This window comes from Genypterus blacodes, unplaced genomic scaffold, assembly GCF_046128005.1.
Source record: "Genypterus blacodes isolate CSIRO-AG114 ecotype Tasmania unplaced genomic scaffold, CSIRO-AGI_Gbla_v1 ptg000105l_1, whole genome shotgun sequence".
Lineage (NCBI taxonomy): Eukaryota > Metazoa > Chordata > Actinopteri > Ophidiiformes > Ophidiidae > Genypterus > Genypterus blacodes.
The window spans coordinates 3081077-3102668 of NW_027466909.1; the positions used below are offsets into that span (position 1 = coordinate 3081077).

The 21592-nt window shown below is 43.5% G+C and overlaps 1 protein-coding gene across 2 annotated transcripts; it reads right to left on the reverse strand.

Moving 5' to 3' along the window:
- Positions 1 to 2875: 2875 nt before the first annotated feature.
- abch1 (ATP-binding cassette, sub-family H, member 1) lies at positions 2876 to 20043 on the reverse strand. 2 transcript variants are annotated; one of them, XM_076160411.1, is made up of 20 exons: positions 19885 to 20043; positions 18031 to 18179; positions 17142 to 17301; positions 16019 to 16173; positions 15422 to 15529; positions 15218 to 15311; positions 13790 to 13864; positions 13516 to 13696; positions 13290 to 13386; positions 12912 to 13080; positions 12139 to 12239; positions 10911 to 10981; positions 10718 to 10767; positions 10568 to 10624; positions 10411 to 10481; positions 10090 to 10178; positions 9537 to 9640; positions 8200 to 8359; positions 7079 to 7183; positions 2876 to 6485 (listed from the first exon to the last, which is right to left on the reverse strand). In XM_076160411.1, exons 2-20 carry the CDS (start codon positions 18162 to 18164, stop codon positions 6379 to 6381), a joined length of 2088 nt encoding a protein of 695 aa, XP_076016526.1. In that variant the 5' UTR covers positions 18165 to 18179; positions 19885 to 20043; the 3' UTR covers positions 2876 to 6378. The 2 variants fall into 2 exon arrangements, with proteins under 2 accessions (XP_076016526.1, XP_076016527.1); XM_076160412.1 differs by lacking the exons at positions 18031 to 18179; positions 19885 to 20043 and having other exon boundaries at positions 16019 to 16232; positions 17142 to 17227.
- Positions 20044 to 21592: the final 1549 nt, after the last annotated feature.

Here is a 21592-nt window from a genome sequence, read left to right on the forward strand (position 1 = left end):
AGGGAGCATGTTATCCTTTGTTGTTGTTGTGTGATAAGACCAAAACATAGCAACAGCTGGGCTGCGTTCACCAGCACGAGGGAGTCAAGAGGGCTGCATAGAGAAGTCTTCACTGGTGTGACAGGATTATGTGATAGAAACATGCTGTGCTCATGCTTAGCCAAATATTAAATAACACTACTGTCCCGTGTTTTGAAGGGCCGAGCTGACTGCTGTTGTCATGCTGCCATGGTGACAGTAACCATGCACTGGATAATGTTTACCAAATGTTTAGCATATCACAAACCAGGCACATAGGGTGAGTGGACCAGATGAATCAAATGTGCAGTCTCTCGTCTCTCTCTCCCTCTCTCTCCCGTCTCTCTCTCTCTCTGTCTCTCTCTCTCCCTATTCCTCTCTCTGTGTGTGTATGCCACCATTGCGAGACTACATGACTGAGTACAGCTCTTACGATAATTTTTTTATGTATGTGTCTGTATTTGATTAACAATCTGGATCCATTGGCTCATATTGTGAATGGATGTACTGTACTGTGGATGCTGCGTAACACAGCCGTACACTTTAGGCAGCGTATTTTCCACTGGGTGGACATTACATTATGAAGTATTGTCTGTGATGTATCTTGCGACATGCACAACAATACACCATATTCCAGATGTTTTGTAGTAAATGCAGTAAACAGTAAAATCCTACCTTTGCTTTCTCCAGACTAGAAGGGATGAAGTGTTTCTGAAAAGAAAATACAGCACCTGCCTGCTCAAATCACCAGCCCGAGACTCACATGCATAACTCAAATTTGGCAGCTATTAATGTGTCTATAAACCGGTTGTGAGCAGCTTGAGAAAAGCACCAAGACCTGCCAAGACAAGAGGCAGACAACTGGCAGGGCCTTTTTCCATCTCAGCTGTCAGTAGCTGTGTGTGTGGCAGAGATGGCACTGGCTGAATGCAACAATAATTGTCCCAAAGCAATCATTAAAAAGTCATTTGTTTCAGTGACTTCATGATGGCAAACAAGTAGAGCAAATAAATTCAGTGAAATAAGTCATAATAAAAAGACAACAATGGTAGCACGCATAAACTTCTGTGTACACACTCTGCAGTGTGTATGTCCTCTGTAGATTCTGTGTAACGTTGGTGAAATGTAAGATAAAAGCTCCCCTCGAGACAGAAACAATTTCATTCAGGGTCAGCCCACTTCAATTCTATCTGTTTATACAAAAATAAAACCAGTTTCATTGTATTTTTAGGGCTAGCGAAATCAGATTCCATCAGAGGGAGGAGCTACAGGAACGTTACATCACTCACAGAGCACAGTGTTTGAGAATTCCTATGGAGAAATTCCACAATAGGTTTCATATTGTACCTTTAGCATAAACATAAAGTGTTTTCATATCAATATGGACAAGACAAGCAACACTACAACACGAAGCCTGATTATAATTCATTTTTTAAGATCACTGTCAGTCTGTATGACATCATGGACATTTGACACACGTTGGGAGTCTCAGATTGGAGTGTCACATCTAAACATCTCACTGTATGTACAAAGATGTAATATATCTTGTAAACTTTCTAGTTATGTTTTTGGAACAGCAGTTCAAATGAAGAAACTAACATTTTGTAAATTTAGCTTATGACGTATTGCAAAACGACAAGAGGAAATGTAAACCAGATGCAGATTGTAGTAAATGTACTTTCCTTTTAAATGACACTGTTGTTTCTTTAATTAAAGCAGGATCTGTAAACATGGCAGCATCTGGATCAGTTTCATTACATTCTATCCATGCTGTGTTACGTAAACTCTGACTGAGCTGCATGTGGAACATACAGCATCGTCCTACGAGGCTTTGGGTGTCATTGCGTGTAATTACAGAGTCATTGGCTGTAATTAGGTACGGCGTCGTCCCTTAAGCTCACCACCCACTATAATTGGCGGCAGACAACGAGTCAGACTCACATTTCACACTGAGGAAGCAGCCATTTTAATGGTAGCCTGTCAGTGAGACAGTTATCTATTTTTTAAGTGGTCGCATGACAAAGTGTACCATGCCCATCTTAGACTCTTTATGATGTGAGACTGTGAGAGTGTAGAGCTGAGCTCATTTGCTCGGGGATTATGACAACCACACATTGGAGACAAATATATATGTGTTTACTTGTATGTTATATATATATAAATGGGCTTGTATGTGTCAGGTGAAACATGGGCGTGCTCTGATACTGAGCGCCTGCTAATGTGGATTTTAATGGAGTGGAAGATGAAGAACAAGGAACAAGGAAACACCCTGGTAGCCACGTAAGCTCACACTTTGCCACATACACAGGATTCAAAGGTATCTGAGACACACACACACACACACACACCCACACCCACACCCACACACACAGTTGCATTTATAAAGGACACTCCCATGTACATGCACACACAAACAGACACTGTGCCTAGTTTCTAGTTTGGACACACATGCACACAAAGAATGCACCCAGGGCAGTTACATACACAGATACTCAAAAAATGAGATCATACACACAATAACACAAACAAACCCACACACACACTGTACTCAAAAAATTCAAAGATGTGCTGACAATCAACCATAGAAAGACACACAAAAGACACACAAACCCATTGAAATACACACACACATGGTTCAAACAGTCAAAGAGTGAGGTGAGGATCTCACTGCCACGACCTAAGGCAATAGGGTCATCATCACCATGGCGACAAGCAACACAGTGATGCAAGGGAGGATGATGTAATCAAATAAATCTGTCTTCTATTGCCTTGGAGCGTTTTTCCAAGTCACAGGAATTGTGGGGGTTTTGTACCTGGCACCGCTCCCGAATGCTACACAAACAGGACGAAGAACAGATTTCTCAGTAGGTTTATTGTCTTAAAATTCATGAATCGTACTTCATCAAAGCACATCTGCTCTCACAGCGCATACATTGCCACGATACAGGACGGGGAGACACAGAGGAGGTAGTTTGCCGTTTGGAGCCAAGTAGATCGAGTAGAGTACATCCTGGTAACCTTCATAACACTGCATATTCACACAAAGCCCAACATAACTTTCTTTACCTCAATGTCAATCAAGCCATAGACAAAGCAACTGAATGAGGACATAAACAATATTTCAATTGCATCTGTTTTTATTGAGGATGTATACACCTTATTAAACGACGACAAAGTGTCATTTTAAGGCATTTTACCACACACATGATGGACCAGCTTGTGTGAATACGCTCACATATAAAGAGAAATTGTTCTTTTTTTCCACGATTTGCAGAAAGATACTGATATGGGTGAACAATGGTTAGGTTGTTACAGAAACTTGCCAGGACGTAGTATGAGAAGGGGCGTCTTCAGTCAGTCAGTAATCAGGCTCTGCAGCGTGTAAACAGAAGGATTGGAATGGCAGCCGGTATAATCGGCTTAATATTGTCTTCAACAGGAGGATTACTACAGTCTATGTAAATGTTCTCCATGTTCCTGCAAATACACAGGAGGAGTTTGTTGTCCAAAATGAGAAATCTGCCATTTATAGAAGGTAAATATGTGCGTTTAGAAAGTGGTTGGTTGGTATTCAGCTAAATGTACTGGATTTTGAAGGGTTAATAGTGAATCTTCCTATGCCATATTTTTCAATAGTAGGTAGAATAGAGACACTACTGTGTGTTGGAAGTTGAGTGAGGCACATGTGGGATTTATCTTCCAACCTTGGGTCACTGTGAAAATATGAATGTGAGCTACGCACACAGTTTGGCAAAAACACAACAATAGGGTTCAGCAGCTTTGAAAAATGTGATTCTACTTAGGAGCATGTTGGCATCATGTGGACATGAGGGAAAGTTCTCTCTGTGAGTACGTGGTACGCCAACGCAGCTTGTATTCAGGACTTCAATCCATATTTCTCCCACACAGATAATAAATGACCCTCAACATGGGCTGCAGGAACACTGATAAATGAACACAGAGCAACAACAGCAACAGATAAAGGGAATTTCCTCCCCGAAAACGTATCCTTACACACGTTACATACATCATTATGGACCATGACGTAATCCCACCTACAGTAATCAGCACTAATGTCATCTTGATTCATTATTCATCCTCTAAATGGAAACATAAATTCTACATGACATGAGTATTACTGGCATTACCCGCACATAACACACACGTAAACACACACAACACATGCTGGTATATGTGTTTAGTTGCACATCTGAGCTGGACTGAATGTCCGTACTGAATTATTGAACGTGTTTCTGCATGTGTGTAAACATTTCCCGATCTTTGTGTGTTGTGTGTTCTGTGGTCGGAGGCCTTTTCAGACACTACGGGCCTGTCATTACATTACATTACATTACATTACATTACATTACAGTCATTTAGCAGACGCTTTTATCCAAAGCGACTTCCAATAAGTGCGTTCAACAAAGGTAGATAAAAGAACTTCAGGTCACAGGAAATCGTAAGCGCATTTCCTTCCAAAACCAACAGCTAAGAGCATAACTAGTGCTAGAGTAGAATGCAATAAGTTAGTTACCATGATGAATGAGAAAAAAAGGACAAATTAGAAAGGACAGATTAGAAAACAAGTGCATCAGAAGACCTGTCAGGATCTGTTATGTGTCAATCAAAGCCTGGACATACAAGCCCCATCTGATGTCTGTCTTCATAGATTTATATGAGCTATAATTTCTTAGTGGCTTTGATTTAAAAGTGTGCTACATTTGTTGTTAATTGTGCAAATTGGAAAATGTGTAAAATATTTAAAAATTGCACCATACCACTAAATAAAATCTATGAGTGCTCAAATTCAAAAAGCAAAAATTAATCTCATTTGGACTTTTCCCACTTATGATTATCAATTATCAAGTTAAATAGAATAAGAGGTAAACGGCGACGTGATTGGCTTAAACAGGCTTTTTCATCTTATGGCCTAAACTTTCATCATCGTGCCAATCGTCAGCCACAACCCAGCATCTACGGAAGCTGAACCACATCCAAATATTCCAATTTTATGGATTCTATTTGTATTCTTCTTCCTTTTCCAAAGTGCAGATGTCACAACATCCCGCAGAGACATTCCCTCCATGACAAATTTAATCTAAATCTGCGTCATTCCTGTGCTTTGATTTGCCCTATTGTTGGTGAGAGCGTCGTAGGCGGAATACAAATCTCAAAGTACAAGCTATTTTAAACATTTCTGTAAAAATAAAACTGTTTGTGTGCATTGCGGACGGCTGACAGAGCAGAATACAATCTGAACCGAGTCTTTCTGAGAGTCTCCACTCTGTCCAGCAAAGTGGAATCAGCAATGGGGGGTGGGGGGACCAAAGTAGCCAAAAAAAAAAAAATGACTCCATTCTTAGGGCAGTTCAGAATCCGGCGTAATCGAGGCGTTGTGCAACCCCATCACCAATATCAAAATCACATTTTCTCCCACGCACGCACGAAAACACAAGTTATGTAACCATCGAGTGTAACTAAGAAACGACTGGCTTCTGAAATGAGGGTTCACAGTTGAGCACCTGGTAACGCACGCTAGCATGGTCACCGCTTCCTGTCACACACATGAGAAGCGACTGAAAAGGATGCTAACTACATTATTGTGGGAAGCCAGAAGACGTGAAGGTTTCCGGTAATGTTTTGATTGGTACATAGTGTTTGGCACAGTAACAACACATCCTGGGTTCCCACAAGCAAGTTTACAGGTTTAGATAGATGAAGGGTTAACTTAGTACCATACAGCTGTTTCTAATGCAGTTTAGGTATAATCCTAATATAACATAGACAACATAGAAGATTTTACCAATGTTACCAACACATCATAACAGTGTATTTACTATTTTTCCTTTAAAATTGTATCAAAAATCCCCTTTAATCAGAGTTGAATCTGAAGGGGAACAGAAACATAAAGTGACCCTGAGTTGGTGCTCGGCTCATTCTGGTGGTCAATAGTTTCAATAAACAGCAGATAGAAGTTAAACAAAAATTAGAAACTCATCATTATTCAAGATTAATGGATTATATCACAAAAATTCTAATTTGTTTCCCCAAAGATATTCCTATACCGTGCCTTGTGTGTGTTTCATTGTGTGTACTTTGATGTGCAACATGTTGTACAATGTTCACCCACACTTGAAGAGGTCACACACACAACTGTTGCAGGATCATGGCAGCCGGTTGGGGAATACTACAGCGTGTACACACACAGACACACACACACACACACTAGCCCTCCCCCCTTCCCCTCTCCGGCTCTGTGTTCAGCCACAGAGATGAGGCCTAAGCTCCTCTCCTACGTGGCTTCACCTGACAGCCGCTCTGCTCCCTGGATTAACTGGTCGCTCTCCGAGGACGAGGCGCTCACGTCCTCAGCTTGAGGATGACGGTGGCCAAGATGAGGAAGAAGGTGTTCCATCCGATGGTGACCGCGAAGCCTCGCCACACCATCATTCGAGACAGACCCCAGCCTGTGGAATCACAAGTTACACAGAGTCATTTTCACTGTAGTTAGTGTTAGTGAGTCAGTTAAGAAGGAGCAAAGACGAACGTAAAGGAGTTTAATGGATCTTTTCATATATAATATATATAATGCATTACGATTGGGCCTTGGGTGTTGATCTGTGTGTGCTTGTGTGTGCCATATTTCTCCATAATAAGCCGTTCTGCTGACCTCTGCCTCTGTCCCGTCTTACACTGTGGCTCAGATAAGGTTTTCAGCGGGAAATAAATCTTCTAACTTCCTGTCTCGAGCCTGTATCATGTAACTTGGAACGAGCGCGAGCCCTCATTGTTTAGAAAAGCCGAGGTCAAGAGAGGAAGGGAGAAAAAAAAGAGAATCTCAATCTACTAAGTGGAATTACACTGGAACCAGGCCTGTTGAATGATTTAGACCCCCTGTCTGAGACACTGGGGGTGCAGCGTATAACGTGACAATGTCCTGTCATGTGTACACGCACGCATTCACGGCTCGGTTAATGTGGGACGCCAAGCCGGATGAGCCGCGGCGGCTGATTACGCCTTGAAACTAATGAGTGTTGTGTAACCTGTTTGTATACTTTACCTCTGTACATGATACAGCGGAGCGCCTCAGAGGCGTACGTCTGAGGCAGCGCCAGGCTGAGGTAGCGGAGGGGATAGGGGATACACTCCACGGGCCAGATTATACCTGCAGGGACACAGAGGACGTCTGAGACTCGTGCAGGTCCTGTGTCACAGCACTGATACGTTGACTGTGTGCTCACATTGGCTTCTCTTGACTGTAACATTCTGTGATCACCGCTTATTTTTAGATCAGATCGTCCACAGCAGGTGACAGGAAAGGAAAGTGACAAGAACAGCAAAAAGAGCTAGAGGGCGTTCAGAGAGAGACACACCTCCGCCGAGGCCGAGTCGTCCTCCACTTACGCCCGACTAACTTTTGTCAGGTTATTGCCAAAATGTTAATGTTGTGCGCCACCAACAGGTCAATGCAAGTTATATTTTTTTGCAGAAGTGTTGAGTTCACATGTGCATCAAGTTTGGTTACTAAGACCAAATCAATTCATGAGATACAGCACTTTTTGATGAATGAACAACACACTCAACTTTGGGAGCCAGTAAAGCACATGTGCACGTCTGCATATACAAGTTTGTGACAATTGACAAAGAATTGGCAGAGGAGCAAAAGAAAAACAGTGATTGTCAGTGTTTCTCCCCTCTGCAGACACATTTCTACCCACAACATTCATGTTTCCACCCGCAAGAGTCACATTTCTACCTGTGGTGGCATTTCGACTTGACGACATGACATCTGTAAGAGCTACAGTGTCAAACAACCATTAGAGGGAATCAGTGTCATTCTCAAAATTCTTTTGTACTTATCCTCAGCTGTTTTGGTGGCGCCAACAAAAGCCACAAATTTGCCCTTTTGTTGTGCATGTGGTTTATCATAAAAGAAGTGGTCTAAGCCAGCAAAAAAACACAACAGCACCATTTCATGCCAAAACCAGGCACTAAACTTGCCACCTGATCTACATAAGTAAACTCAGCTGTGCCACATCATGGAGCTTCGTGTTAGAGGCCTGTTAGCAGCCACAGAAGCACGACATCAGTGTGACACAAGCTGGAATAGAAAAGACTCTTTACTGCAAAAGACATGCAGCCTATGAGTGAGTACATAGAGACACACACACACACACTTACCACTGATCATGAGGTTTGGGTAGAAGACGCCCAGGGCAGCTTGGTTGGCGTTCTGCTCGTCATCGATGGCGGCTGAGATGACGAGGCCAAAGGAGATGCCGGTGATGCCCTGCAGCACGATCAGAATGATCACCAGCACCAAGGAGCCTTCGTTAGGAATCTGCAGAAAGAGACGGGTGAGGATGAGACGCCGTTATAGTTCATTCCATTTTTAGGCAGATGTCATCGCCAGTAGCAGCAGCTGTAAAGTGTCAGAAGAAGAAAATTAGTGAAACTTTGCAGTGCCTGTTTTTCAAATGTGCTGGATGTGAGGAGATATTCAATATGATTAAAAATATTCTGTAATTCTATTGGAAAATATCAGGTTTGTCACAAGAGTCACACATTTGCCTCTGTCTCAAGTTTCCAACAGGATGTAGTTGCTGTGACTTCCTGTCCTAAATGTGTGTCATTTGGGGTGGAAGGAGGTCAGTTGGGACTTATTGTTCAGAGGAGATGATATCAAGAAAAACAGAGGAAGAAAAAGGTCAACAGAGTCACAGACTGCAGGGACAGAAAGGCTCCCTGGTGATCTGCACTGAGAAATACTGCACAAGTTCACGTCTTCAGTAGATTGCAGCCAAAACTCAAATAGACAAAATATGCAGCCATAAGTAACAGTCCCTGGGGTGTGTGTGTGTGTGTGTTTGTGTGTGTGCTCTCACTTGCCCTCAGTGTGTTAAGACACTATCTGTTTCCCCTAACAACGTGCAAAATTAGACCTGCGCTGAGAGGCCACATGACCGCTCAGTTGCCACAGCAATCACAGGCTGTTGTCGTGGTGATCTCACAGTGATCCTTGGATACAACCAACTCAGGAAGTGATTTATGGAGTGGTGGTCTCTTTGGACTTCAGCACCTTAATTAACACACACATGCACACATGTGCGCAGACACACACACGCGCACACGCTGACACACACACCCAATACACAAAAGCATGTGCCACTGGGCCTGAAACACAAATAGAGTCTCTCCGTCTCTCTCTCTCTCTCTCGCTCTCACACAAACACACACACACACACCTCCTTGTGGTTTGAGCACTGTCTCCCTCTATTGATCCAAGCCTATTACCTACTGAAAATCAATGAACAGAATCCCCATGTTTCTCATTGGTGTTGTGCCAATTGTGACGCTGCTGTTTCTGTGTGTGCTTGATAAATGAATAACTGCTGAGATAAAGGGTGTTTTTAATTCTTAGTCAGACTTTGACCCTCATGTACTAAAAAGTATCCGTGTTTGTGTGACAGAAGTGTGTGTGGGGAGAGGGAAGCCTGCCGGGTGTCGGGGAGTCAAACCTTGAAGACGAGCAGGATGAAGGCGAGAATCAGGACAATCTGAACACTGATGACAAACAGCTGAGAGAAGAGGTGAGCCAGCATCGTCTCCAGAGAGCTCACACCTGGGAGGGAGAGAGGGGAGGGGGGGGGAGAGAGAGAGAGAGAGTATTTTACTTTCAGGTTACATTCAGTCAGAAGCTCAGTCCAGCAGCTCTTCAGGGATATGAAGTTGACATTTCACCACAAAACGAGGCTCTTTCAATTTCAATTGGAATAAAATGCAATTCATTGATCCACTCTAACGCATAAAACATGGTTTAATCTGATATATCCATAATCAATCATCTCCGTAAGGGAACAACTGTGATTCTGTTTCTCCATGATGTCAAATTTTAACTTGATATTCTATTGTGATCCGGGTACTCCCCCTACTGGTGACATGTCAAAGTGCAGCTTGTGTTGCTAAATTTCTCTTTGAGAACCCACAAATACATGAACATTCATAAATGATTTGCTATCCACTTCTGTAACATTTTTTTTTAAGGGAGCTATGTGAACTTTGACCTCTCACCTGCGACCCAGCATCTGTCCAAAAGCCCCTCCTTCCTCTCCAGGACAAAGGAGAGGGCTGTCAGACCCACAGCCAAGTAGAAGGTGATACTGAAGGAAGGAGGGAGAGAGAGAGAGAGAGAGCTACTTTAAAAAATACAACAACAATAAAACCCACCTAATAAATATTTCATCATTGTGTCGTCAATCTCTTAATCCTTATTTTGGATTCTCATTTTTGTTTAAGTGATCAGATTAGTAATCAGATTTAGAACATGCTTGGTAAACACGCTTGTGTGTGATGTTTGTGGTCCAATCCTGGAGTGTGATGTTTGGTTCTGACCTCAGCACGGCTCCTGGCGTCACAAACGTAGTGAAGTCCGTCTTCTGGCTTCCGTAGATCGGCTCCTCAAACTGGCAACAGCACAAACAGGGATTCGATTTCACTAAACTGTACATTGTATCTCTTTATAATCCCTCAGAATACTCAGTATGTTTACCTTTATAGGTAAGGAGACCAGGTAGGACATACTACCCAACTTATTATCAACAAAGGCCTGTGGATAGAGAAAAGAATTGCACTTATACATTAAAGTGTCACACATAAAACAACACTTTAAAATCCATATCTGCTAAAAGCATATTTATACCTGAAAAGCATCATGTAGTTTCTTCTGCAGCATGACGGCGATTTGTTGATCTGGACAAATCATAAAGTATTACATCACAGTACTGTAGCTGATAACATTTGAAGATGTCATTTTGTTTTTGAAGGTACTGAGTACAGTACATGGGCTAAACGTTGCATGATTTAGTAAAAACATAGTATAGTTTGGATCTTACTTGTGAGGTCCAGCCAGACGTGCATGGAGCCTCCGTCCACCACCTCTCTGGCAACCTGCCGCTGGATCATCCTGCAAAATCAGGAACATAATCGGTCAAAATGTGACAAAAAGAGGGGAGATAGGGTGAAGATGTAAATGCAAGCTGTTTCCGGTGTATCTATCATACCTCTGTTAAATGTAACATTAATGGCAGTTATTGATGATGATGAGGACAAACTTGTTGCCTTGAAGGTTTGAATGTCTCAAATCAGTTTGCATCACAGAGATGGTTTGCATTAACACATTTCCCATCATTCTTTGCACAAAGTAAATGACTTGAGCTGAATGGTTGGCAGTGTGTAATCACATAATTGAACACACAAAGGGAATCTGGCCAGAATCTCCATAACCTTGTGTTGACACCCAGCAGGTATCACATGACTCACTCAGGTTTGTTATTATGAGCAGACGCTCACCTGCCAAACCTTCACGTGATCCGTACGTGATGAGTGTATCACTGGTTGCCACTAAGCCCTGAGCCGCCCAGATGAGCTGGGGACAGGAAGGACAAGACTGTCTACCACCGAAACAACACAAAGAGGCCGTGACTCACATGTCAAATCAAAATTCCAATCTAATGCCCTTTAACCCTTCTGGATTGGCTCATCCTCACATGTGGTGATCATGTGATGGCTTGTTGTTTATGTGTTTGCATGTGCGGAGCAGGTAGTGAGTCTGTGATGATCACATGTCCCTGTGCTTTTGGCTTCTCTATGGGTAGAATACTGTCGGCTTGTTGATGAAGTCTTTGATGGGTTTTAACTAGAATCCCTTTGATACACACACACACACTCCCACGCACAACTAACTAGGAAAAGAAAAACCCGAGATCTGAGCCTAGACAAAACAGGAAGTTAGCCCGAATGAGGAAACACCAAATGTTGTGTTTGTTTAAAATGTATCCACAAAGGCCAAAACATGTCAATCAAAGTGGAGACGTTTAAACTGTCTCACATGTCACTTCACTGACATGCACTGGTGAGAGATCTTACATAAACAATTCTGTGCCTGTAAGTCATTTCCCTGCTCCAGACCTCTACACATGTGTCTCTGTCAGACTTCTCCACTTGTTTAGAGAAACGTCCCTGTGCTTTTCTGAACATTTCCCTGTCTTGTTTATTATTTTTCTACGCTTTCTGTCTATCTACAGAATCAAAACCTGCTTTAAATACTAATTCATGTCTCACCTCTTGGTCAGGTAGCTGGTGAAGTTCTGTCCGAAGCCAATGATGCCCCAGTACTCTCCATTATAGATCCCATCAAAGGCTTCGTTATGGGTTAAGTGCACCTGTGGGTGGATAAAGAACTTGTGTTTACTGTGTCACGGGATCTATGACTCGCTCACGGGCACATTAGTTAGAGAGTCGACAATTCTTGGGTAGAGTTTTACAACAAAACTATGATCAGGGAAGATGTTTGTGCCATAGCGTGTGTATTTACTGAAGATGTAAACGAGCACAGCCGTAGCTGAGATCATTTGAATGCCAAATTGAAGGGAAGCAAATGCACATGTTTGCATCACTCCCTCTGCGACTGAAGAAGTAAATGAGTGGCTGCAAAAATCAGGATATGCTGGACAGAAACCAAGTGTGCGTGTGAGTGTTTTGGTGTCACATGTTTGTCGTGTGGCAGCTCCATAGCGAAATGTATCAATGCTATTAGACTTACAGTATAGTGCTGGGAAAATGTTTGTAAATCTTTTAGAAATGTATCCCTTGAACTTCGTGTGATGTGAAAAGTAGCAGAAGTTCCCTTTTAACACACACACACACACACACACACACACACACACACACACACACAGGGCTGCCTTGAGCAGAAATTAAAGCAGTTTGGTAAATAAGATTAAATTTAGCCTGGTATTTCCTCTTTTCACACGCCAACACACAGAGCACTTTTAGAACTCCGGTGCTAACAGGCTTTCGGAGGCCTTTGGAGGCCTGTAGGAGCGGCTGCATACCTGGTGCACACTGGCGTTGTCCAGGAAGGAGAGCAGGGATTTGCTGTAGGAAGAGGACGAGGTCTCGTTGTTCACCACGGCAACATGGATCTCTTTTGGATCTCCTCCGATGCAGAGGCAGATCAGGGCGATCTGGATGACCGGCAGGAGGAACTGGAAACACAAAGAGCTGCAGATACAAACAACATTATTCACTTATTAATTATTGATTTGACATCGACTGACCAGAATTCTAAAAAGGATCAACAACTTGGCATCTAAATGTTCAGTAACAAATTTCAATTAAAGTGCTTTTAGGGGGTTTGGAGGAAGTATTTGAGTTCTCTGGTATTTTGTTCTTCATCATCATTAAGTCAATAATCACATCATCATCCTCACCCGGGCATTCTCTTCATCCGCACCAAGGTTTTGATCATCAGGGCCGAGATGTTCCGCCATTTCGGCAACAAGTGTCTGGCTCGTACCTTCCAGTCCGCTACACACACACACACACACACACACACACACACACACACACACACACACACAATCAAGTCAACACTTCAATCCTGAGTTTTGGAACAACATTTTCATCTCACTACGTTTCATTTACGGGTACGTTTACCTGAATACTTAGGAACTTCTTCTGAAAGTTTCTCTCCAAGTCCCAGAATGGGCCGACTCTCATCTCGCCCACAATCAAACGGCTGGCTGGTCTCCACCACGCCGCCCTGCAGACTGCAGCCCCGGTTGGAGCTCCCACGGTCGGATGTCTGGCACAGCTGCAGGAAGGCGCACTCCAGAGTCTGCAGCACAGGTTCAGTTTAAAGTTACAGTCACTAGCAAAACTCTCCACCGTCCCGCCGACCAGCACCCTGGGGTGTCCAGGTGGTACTCACAGAAGCATTGTGCTGCTTCATGACAGCTTCTGGTGGGCCCTCTGCCAACAAACGGCCATTCCTCATAAGGCCAACCTAGAGAAATGACAGAGTTATGTAGAATTAGACACATTAGATGTTCGGAATTCAAGATTTATCGTCATTTCCATCAAAGTGTGATTGTTTTCAGTGTTGCTGTTTGTTTATCTGTTTGTCACCAGGATGTCTCCAGAAGTAACAGACACATTTTAATGAAACGTTGGAGACAGCAACATGATTAGATTATTTACAATTAGGTGGATCGCTGTACAATCTGATTATGACATCACAAGTGGGGGGGGGGTTACTTCCTGTGAACATTTAAGCAAACAAATCTGCCTTTTCAGATGTCATGTGTACAATATAAATTATTTGAAAGTAAGTTGTCGCCTCCTAATGTGATTACACCACGTGTCACGTACAGTCAGAGAACAGAGTCTGTGCGTGTGTACGGCTTAATCGGATTTTTGCCTGTAATCGCACTAACAACTAATGAGGCCCTTGAAATGCTCTCAAATTGTCCGATTTCTGGCCATGTTTGTGTCTAAAGGTCTAAGTTTAAACAAAATATCTATTACATCTTAACATAATTGTCGATTTATAGCCAATGTGAGCCCCTTGACCTCTCCTTATAGTGAAGTCAGCTTCATTTTAGCTCTCCACAACAACCCTGGATAACATTACAAGTTGACAAGACTTTAATCGGCCTTATGTCAGGTGGGACGATCACTTAAGGGAGAGTGGATGTTTTTCCTTAAAGCCTCACAAAAACAATAGAGAAGTGAAACAAGCATCTCAGGGCATTTGTACTTAAGTGAGTTTAGCTGACCTCAGCACATTCCCCACATGACTTGCTCGGTATTCTAACAACCGAAAGGCAAATGTGGCTTTTGGAGGCATAATCTACAAACTGTAAAGCTTTAGGCTTTACGGAGGACAAAGAGGATTAGTGCTGAAAGAACATTAATGTCTGTGGAATGAGTGGATTCATGCTGAGCAACATACTGCAGGATTAAATGTAAATGTGCACAGTTACAGAGCTGCAGTACTGAACGCTGCCCTTTTACTACACAACTCATTTAAATAACATTTTAGCATACAAATTGACGAGCATCGCAACTTCATACTCCTTTCAAAATGTAATGTAATGTAAATCAACATTCTAAAGGTTAAACTGGAGAATGACCACAAACTTCTCATTAAACTCTATGAAAGAGACCTTTGTTTCTTCTGTCAAAACTAATAGAGAATATTGTTGATCTGTTGCGTTGGCAGAGAGGAGAGGATATAAACAGACCCATTGTTCCCCCTTGATGAAGAGGAGCAGGAATATGGACGTGATGTGTGTTTCTGCTGTGGGCTGTGTGTGTTTGCTTGTGTTTGTGAGTCCATGCATACGAATGATCTCACCACGTTGGCTTGCCGGGCCTCCTCTATGTAGTGTGTGGTGATGATGACAGAGACTTTGCCCGTCTTCACGATCTCCACCAGGTGCTGCCAGATCCTGGAACAGAAACAAGGAGAAATCAAACCAAATAGAGAAGCTTGACCCTTCGACCAAGAGAGGGATGACCAGAAAGCCACCAACATGTGTGTGTGCGTGTGTGTACGTACTTTGACCTGAGCACAGGGTCCACACCCACTGTGGGCTCATCCAGGATGAGCAGCTGCGGGTTCTGAAGCAGAGCGGCGCCAAGAGACACCCTGCGCCTCTGACCGCCGCTGTAGACACAAAAAGGGAAACAAAACACAGAAGTTGTTTTTCTACATTTCTAACAGTTGTGTATGCGGTTCCTCTATATCTGGCACTCAGCCAATTGAGGTGAGGGGACAAAACCTGCATGACGAACTAGCCTGACAACACAGGGAGACACTTTTACACACTATTACACTATACGAACAGATTGAGCCAATGATTAACTGAGAAAATAGAGATAATAGAGCAATAACAAAAAGTAAAATTAAGAGAAAACAAGGAAAGAAGTAGCAAAAAAACACAGGATGAGTCGAGGAGGCGCACAGTTCCCCCTGTGAGACCCTCAGGTTACAAGTGAGGAGACGACAGAGAGGAATCTGTTGTGTTTGAGGTCAGCTGGCCTGCAGTCGCCAGCAAGCACATGGAACAATTAACATTCCGTACAATTAACACCCTAAACATATCAGAACAGACTCTTTGTAAAGATGTGGGGCTTCACCTTTACGCCTCGTTACCTGAGATTTCGGACCAGGCTGCTCTTCTGAGGCAGATCCAAGAACTCCACGAGGAACCTCATGCGCTCCTGGGTGTCCTTGGCTGTCAGGCCGTGGATGCGACCGAAGAAGGTCAGGGTGTCGCTGATGGTGAACTCGTTGTACAACGCCAGATCCTGTGCACAACGAAAAAACGGGTTTCTCTCTGCTCACTCTCTCCTCGTACCGGGAGAGACTACGGCCAGGAGTGTGCAAAGAGGTGAAGGGGGAGGTAGGATGGAGGATAAGCAACTTTATAATGAGCAAATATTCAGCTGATGTGGAGCTGCATGAAACGTTCTGCATCCAATAAGCACAGACTTATGACCTGTTGGTGTTAAGCTATTGGTGTTTAATCGCACATCACTTAACTCTAAAGTAGCCCACAAGATGATTAGTTCATCATAACATCTAGGAAAGTCTGAATTCTTGATTTTGATCTTGAGGTATTGATCTAAATAGGGTTAATAGCTACATAATGGTTAGTGGTTAGTATGAGGACGCTTTCAATCACAATAAAAGACAGGGATGTGTTTTATTGCACGTTATCAGCATGCATTCGCACCTAAATACTCATTTGCCCGACTTGGGCCTTTGGTCTGTGAGGGGTAACGTGCCTAAGCTGATTATGCCTCAAAAATCCTTCAGACAACAAAGGATTGGAGAAGAAACTGTGGAATTAAAGTTATGGGAAAAGAAACGACACAACACTGAAACTCCTAATTTTAGTTTCAAGTACTGTAAAAATGTAAATAGAGGAGTAATGTAAATGAGAGCAGAGGCATGATTCTGACTGGCTGAGGTATCGGATGACAGCAGGCCAGGTTCAGCACTGCGTCACGTTACAGGATACTTCTTCTTCTCTGGTTCATGCCTCGCTTCTTACTGGGGTGAATGTGATGCGAGACGCGGCCTCATCTGATATCCAACTTTACAGTAATGAGACACACCCGCGGGAACAGGTCACCGTGTACGGCGCCGGCAAGAAACCCCTGAGCAAGGCAAGTTGTTATTGTTCTGCGTTCTTCTCGCATGTATGAACACCGGGCCGAGAATTACAAACATGTGGAACGCTTGCGTATGAATAAAGATGCAGTTGTCTTACTTGTGGCATGTATCCGACCATCCTCCCTGGAACTTCGTGGCCTGGAAATCCGGGCGGCTTCCCCAACACGCTGATGTGACCGCGGGAGATCTTCAGAGTCCCCACGATGCATTTCAGCAAAGTGGTCTTGCCACATCCGCTGGGGCCCAATAAGCCGTAGCTGCAACAGAGAACCAAGAGCAACAGCTGGTCCAATTATACTGCAGATGAGACTGTTTACATTGGGGACTGTCAGTCATTCAGGGGAAAACTAGCGGAGCATGTTAGCAGGTAGAGTCAGGCATGCACGGAACTTCCTATTCGAAATAGTTGAGATGCGTAACGACAATGTAAACATTTAGAGATAAGAGATGACTACAGCAGATAAAACATAAAGCTGGTTATAGTTCTCTGCTGATAGAGAGAAGATAAGTTCCCCTGCTCATTCATCTCCTTTACTTCAAAGGAGTGTGTAAATTACGTGTGTAAATTACGTGTGTAAATTACGTGTGTATCAACCTCACGTGCAGCAATCTGACTGAGGTAAGAGACAACAGAGACAGTAACTGTGTCAATGTGTTTTATGTTTTTAGGACGACCTGCAGCGGGACATCTACATGGGACATCTACTTCTGCTGTCACTCCAAAACACACACATACACTTAAAATCACTCTACTGTGACAGAATGAAGACGGATGAGAGGTGACATGGTGTTAGATGGTTCTCTGGGTGATCAGGTCATCACCTTTCACATAATTACAGAAGATAATTACGGTGAAGATGACCCACCGATCGGTCAGTGGTACATGACAAACACAGAGGAGGAACACACTCTTGACGATTAGATGCCGTCAATCAAACCAAAAGGAGTTGAGAGACGTTGCTGTTACATGATTGCGTCACACTCACATGTGTCCCTGCGGCACCGTTAGGTCCAGGCTGTTGAGGACCTTCAGCTTGCCGTAGTTCCGGCACACGTCTCTGCACCGGATTGCCGATCCGTCCAATGATGGAGTCACAGGAGCCTCCAGATCTGACTTCATGTTGCCCCCCGTCAACTGGAAGAGAGAGAGACACTTTGCTGAGGGATGACACACACACACATACATACACACATACACTTTCACAGTAATCATACATAGTCCCCAGAGGGTGAATCCTTCTCCTCAATCCAAGTCCTCAGAGGCGGAATCCTGATAATTACTGGCCGTTCTCAGCGACAGTGACAGTTTTACCTCCTGGGTCTAAAAATAGCAATGCCTGTCGCTACATTTTTGTTTTCTGGGCTGGAATGAGCGTTTACAGCCTCGCAGAGCTGCAGAATCATCTTTCCACCACATTTAGTTGCTTCTGTTCTACTGTGGAGCAGCATTTATCTTGTTTTGTGTTATAGCTTCTGCTGAAAATAGATGGGGGGATGGATTGAAGGGGAAACATGAGGCTCATTGTTTCTGCTAGTAAGTCTAACAGCCTAAAAAGAAACATGAAACCCTTGAAACAGACTGAGCGGCTTATCGCATAAAACACTTTCAAATCAAAAACCAGTCATTCAAAGGCTCCTCAAGCTGGGTAACACACACACACACACACACACACATACAGGACATTTCAGGATACAACACATTTCTGAAAATTCTTTGAACCTCTTTAAAGGCCATCAGAGGACACACACACACACACACACTAGTGTTTTTGAAGGCTTTAGACTGAGCAGCACTCCATTCTTCTCAGGATTATGTTTGTCAAGAATGCGAGCTGCGAGACAAAGGCGTGTTTAACCCATAAATCCCGAAATAACGTTGCCTTTTGACACAGAAACACTAATGTTGACATTTCTCATTGATAGTTCTGACACTTCTGCTTCTTTGTTACACTCCAGCTGCAAAAAGCACCGTGAAACATTTCATCTTTCTTTGACGGCTCCGGTCTGTTTTCTTACTAACTCCCTCTCTTAATCCAGCATCCTTCATTTCCCCCGGGAGCAGATTAGAGATTGTGTTGCGTAATCTGGGTCATTAGGTTGGCCCCACCTTTGACTCTATAGCCTACATCTGCAAGAAATCACCAGAAATAAGTCCAAACTGTTTGGTTTTGCCTGTGTAGAGACGGGGAAGTGGCGCAATCTGATCCTAAATCAGGATGTTTGGATTGGATCTAATCTCTGAGACCTGACATAAACTCTCAACTAAAACAACAACACTTCCTCTGCAGCACAAAACTGATTTAAAAAAAGGAAAATAGTTTGCAACGGTTGGACGCACCGTAAGAGAGAAGATTTAGAGTGCGAAGGGAGAAGTGAAAATGATGAAGAGCGGCTGGGTGGTGGACTTGTCTACACAGTGTGAAGATACAGACTGCATGTTAACATCAGATGACACAAACATTTGAGCCATGACGTGAATGTAAAGTGGAAGAACAGGTTTGTAATACACACAACCACACACACACACACACACACCAAACTGCACATTGTACACAACTTCACATCAAAACAACTTTTAAGATGTATCTGTTTTTCCTCTTTTTTACATCATTTTTGCTTAAAATCGAAGTTTGACGCATCTGGACACTGTGGCAGAACTTTGAATCTGAACTTTGACCTCAGTAGCTATTTTTAACAGATGACAGTAAATAAGCAGGTGTGTGACTCTGCTGCTGTCACACACTGTATGCAGAGCTCTATAATTAGAGCATGGAAACAGTGTGCTCTCTGTTTCCCCCTCATATTCATACTCCGCTCTGATGATCTGGAACAATTCCTACCTTTTATGCCTTTGGCTCCTAATTTGCTTCACCGCCAAAGCGCGCAAACAAACGGACCGGACCGGACCGCTGCGCTGAGCTCAACCTCTCCGGACTACAGAGATAGAGACGCGTCCCTGTGCGTATACAGAGCGATCGCCGATGTGATAGAGCGGCCACGGCAGCCTGTGCGCATCCGTCCACCCACCAGCTGCCGCACTTTCACTTCTCTCACGCAGAGATGTGAGCGCTGCAGCAGTGAGTGCGGATCGCTCTTTCCCTCCCTGTTGCTCAATCGATGAGGCTCCTTCCTCCTCCTCCTCCTCCTCCTCCTCCTCCTCCCCCTCTCCTCCTCCTCCTCCTCCTCCTACCTCCTCCGTATCAATGTGAACCGCGCTGTGTGTCAAACAGATCCCCCCCTCCCCAAATTTCAGCTATTGCCGGCGTGTATCTCTTCAGGCTCGCCGCAGTAGCAGCAGCAGCCTGTGGGCTCTATAGGCGCAGAGAGGCCCGATGACAGGTGCGCGCTCATCCGCGTGCATCATCATCATCACCATCATCATTATCGAGCAAGAGCATCCGAAAAGTTAACCGGCAGCGTCTTACCCGATCGTCCATCTCCTCGCATTCTGCAGGTCCCGTGCAAGCAGCATCCGGACCGGCAGCCTCCGCGGCCATGGCTGCAGGGGTGGACGGACCCGGTGCAGAGAGAGAGCGGGAGAGAGGGAGAGAGAGGGAGAAAGGGAGAAAGGGGGGGAGAGAGGGAGAGAGAGAGGGAGGGGGGAGCGATGGGCTTTGAAGTCTCCGACCGAACTATTTCCTGATCTGATCTCGTGTATTCTCATGCAGATCTGTGTTAAAGAAATCAGCCTCCATCACAGAACAAGAAAGAGACAAAAACGACAAACGAGGTCATAGCAACATCACAAAACAATAATAACGATAATAAAATGTAAAGAGGACAGTTTTGCAATGACGTGAGTGACTTACATTAAACAGCAAAGGGGATTTAGAAATCTATATTTCATTAAATGACCTGAATCACAGCGTTACTATGGATCAGACTGCTTTTTTTCTTTCTTTCTTTCTTTCTTTTTTTTTTGCATATTTTTGCATTTTGGAATTTTTTTATTAAAACACCAAACTCATTCATTCCCGTTCTAATTTCTTTTATATTATAAAACTGCGTAAACTTACGAAATGGATGATTAGAAATACTTTTGTGCAGCTGCACTTCTCACGGTAACCACAGGGTGGCAGCACAAAATAACAGAGCCAAAGTTTGTCCTGTACTGACGGAATGTAAACTGATGATCACTATTCAGAGATGCAACGTTAGTAAGTACATTTAATCTAGAACCGTAAAGTGTATTAGGTATTATTCTAGAGGAAGTTTAGTTCAAATACATATATTTATATCCATTCTATCATCTCAACAATGTGTACGATAGCACATTATGGTGTTTCCTTCTCATTTCAATATGGTCAAACATTAGCAGGGTGCACTTATTTAAGGAGGGAATGGTAAATAAGTAACTAAGTAACTTTGAAGCCTTGTAACTTTTTACGTTGTGTTTTATTGACTGTTTCTGTTCTGGCATTTGTACGTTTTGCACCCTTTGCTCTTTGCAGCAAAAACGTCCACTTTATGAACCAGTTAGGTAACAGTTCATGTGTCACTCAAACTGGCTTTAATAATAACAATAACAATTCCACTTTATCCAGGTTA

What these genes read in the sequence shown, in the direction of transcription:
- abch1 (XM_076160411.1), bottom strand. Translation starts at nt 18,164, where the DNA reads ATGAAGTCAGATCTGGAGGCTCCTGTGACTCCATCATTGGACGGATCG. An exon ending in TGGTCGGATACATGCCACAA is followed by an intron (nt 16,174 to 17,141) that starts GTAAGACAACTG and finishes CGTTGTGCACAG; the next exon opens with GATCTGGCGTTGTACAACGA. An exon ending in ACCAGCTACCTGACCAAGAG is followed by an intron (nt 10,982 to 12,138) that starts GTGAGACATGAA and finishes CTGATTTTGCAG; the next exon opens with GATGATCCAGCGGCAGGTTG.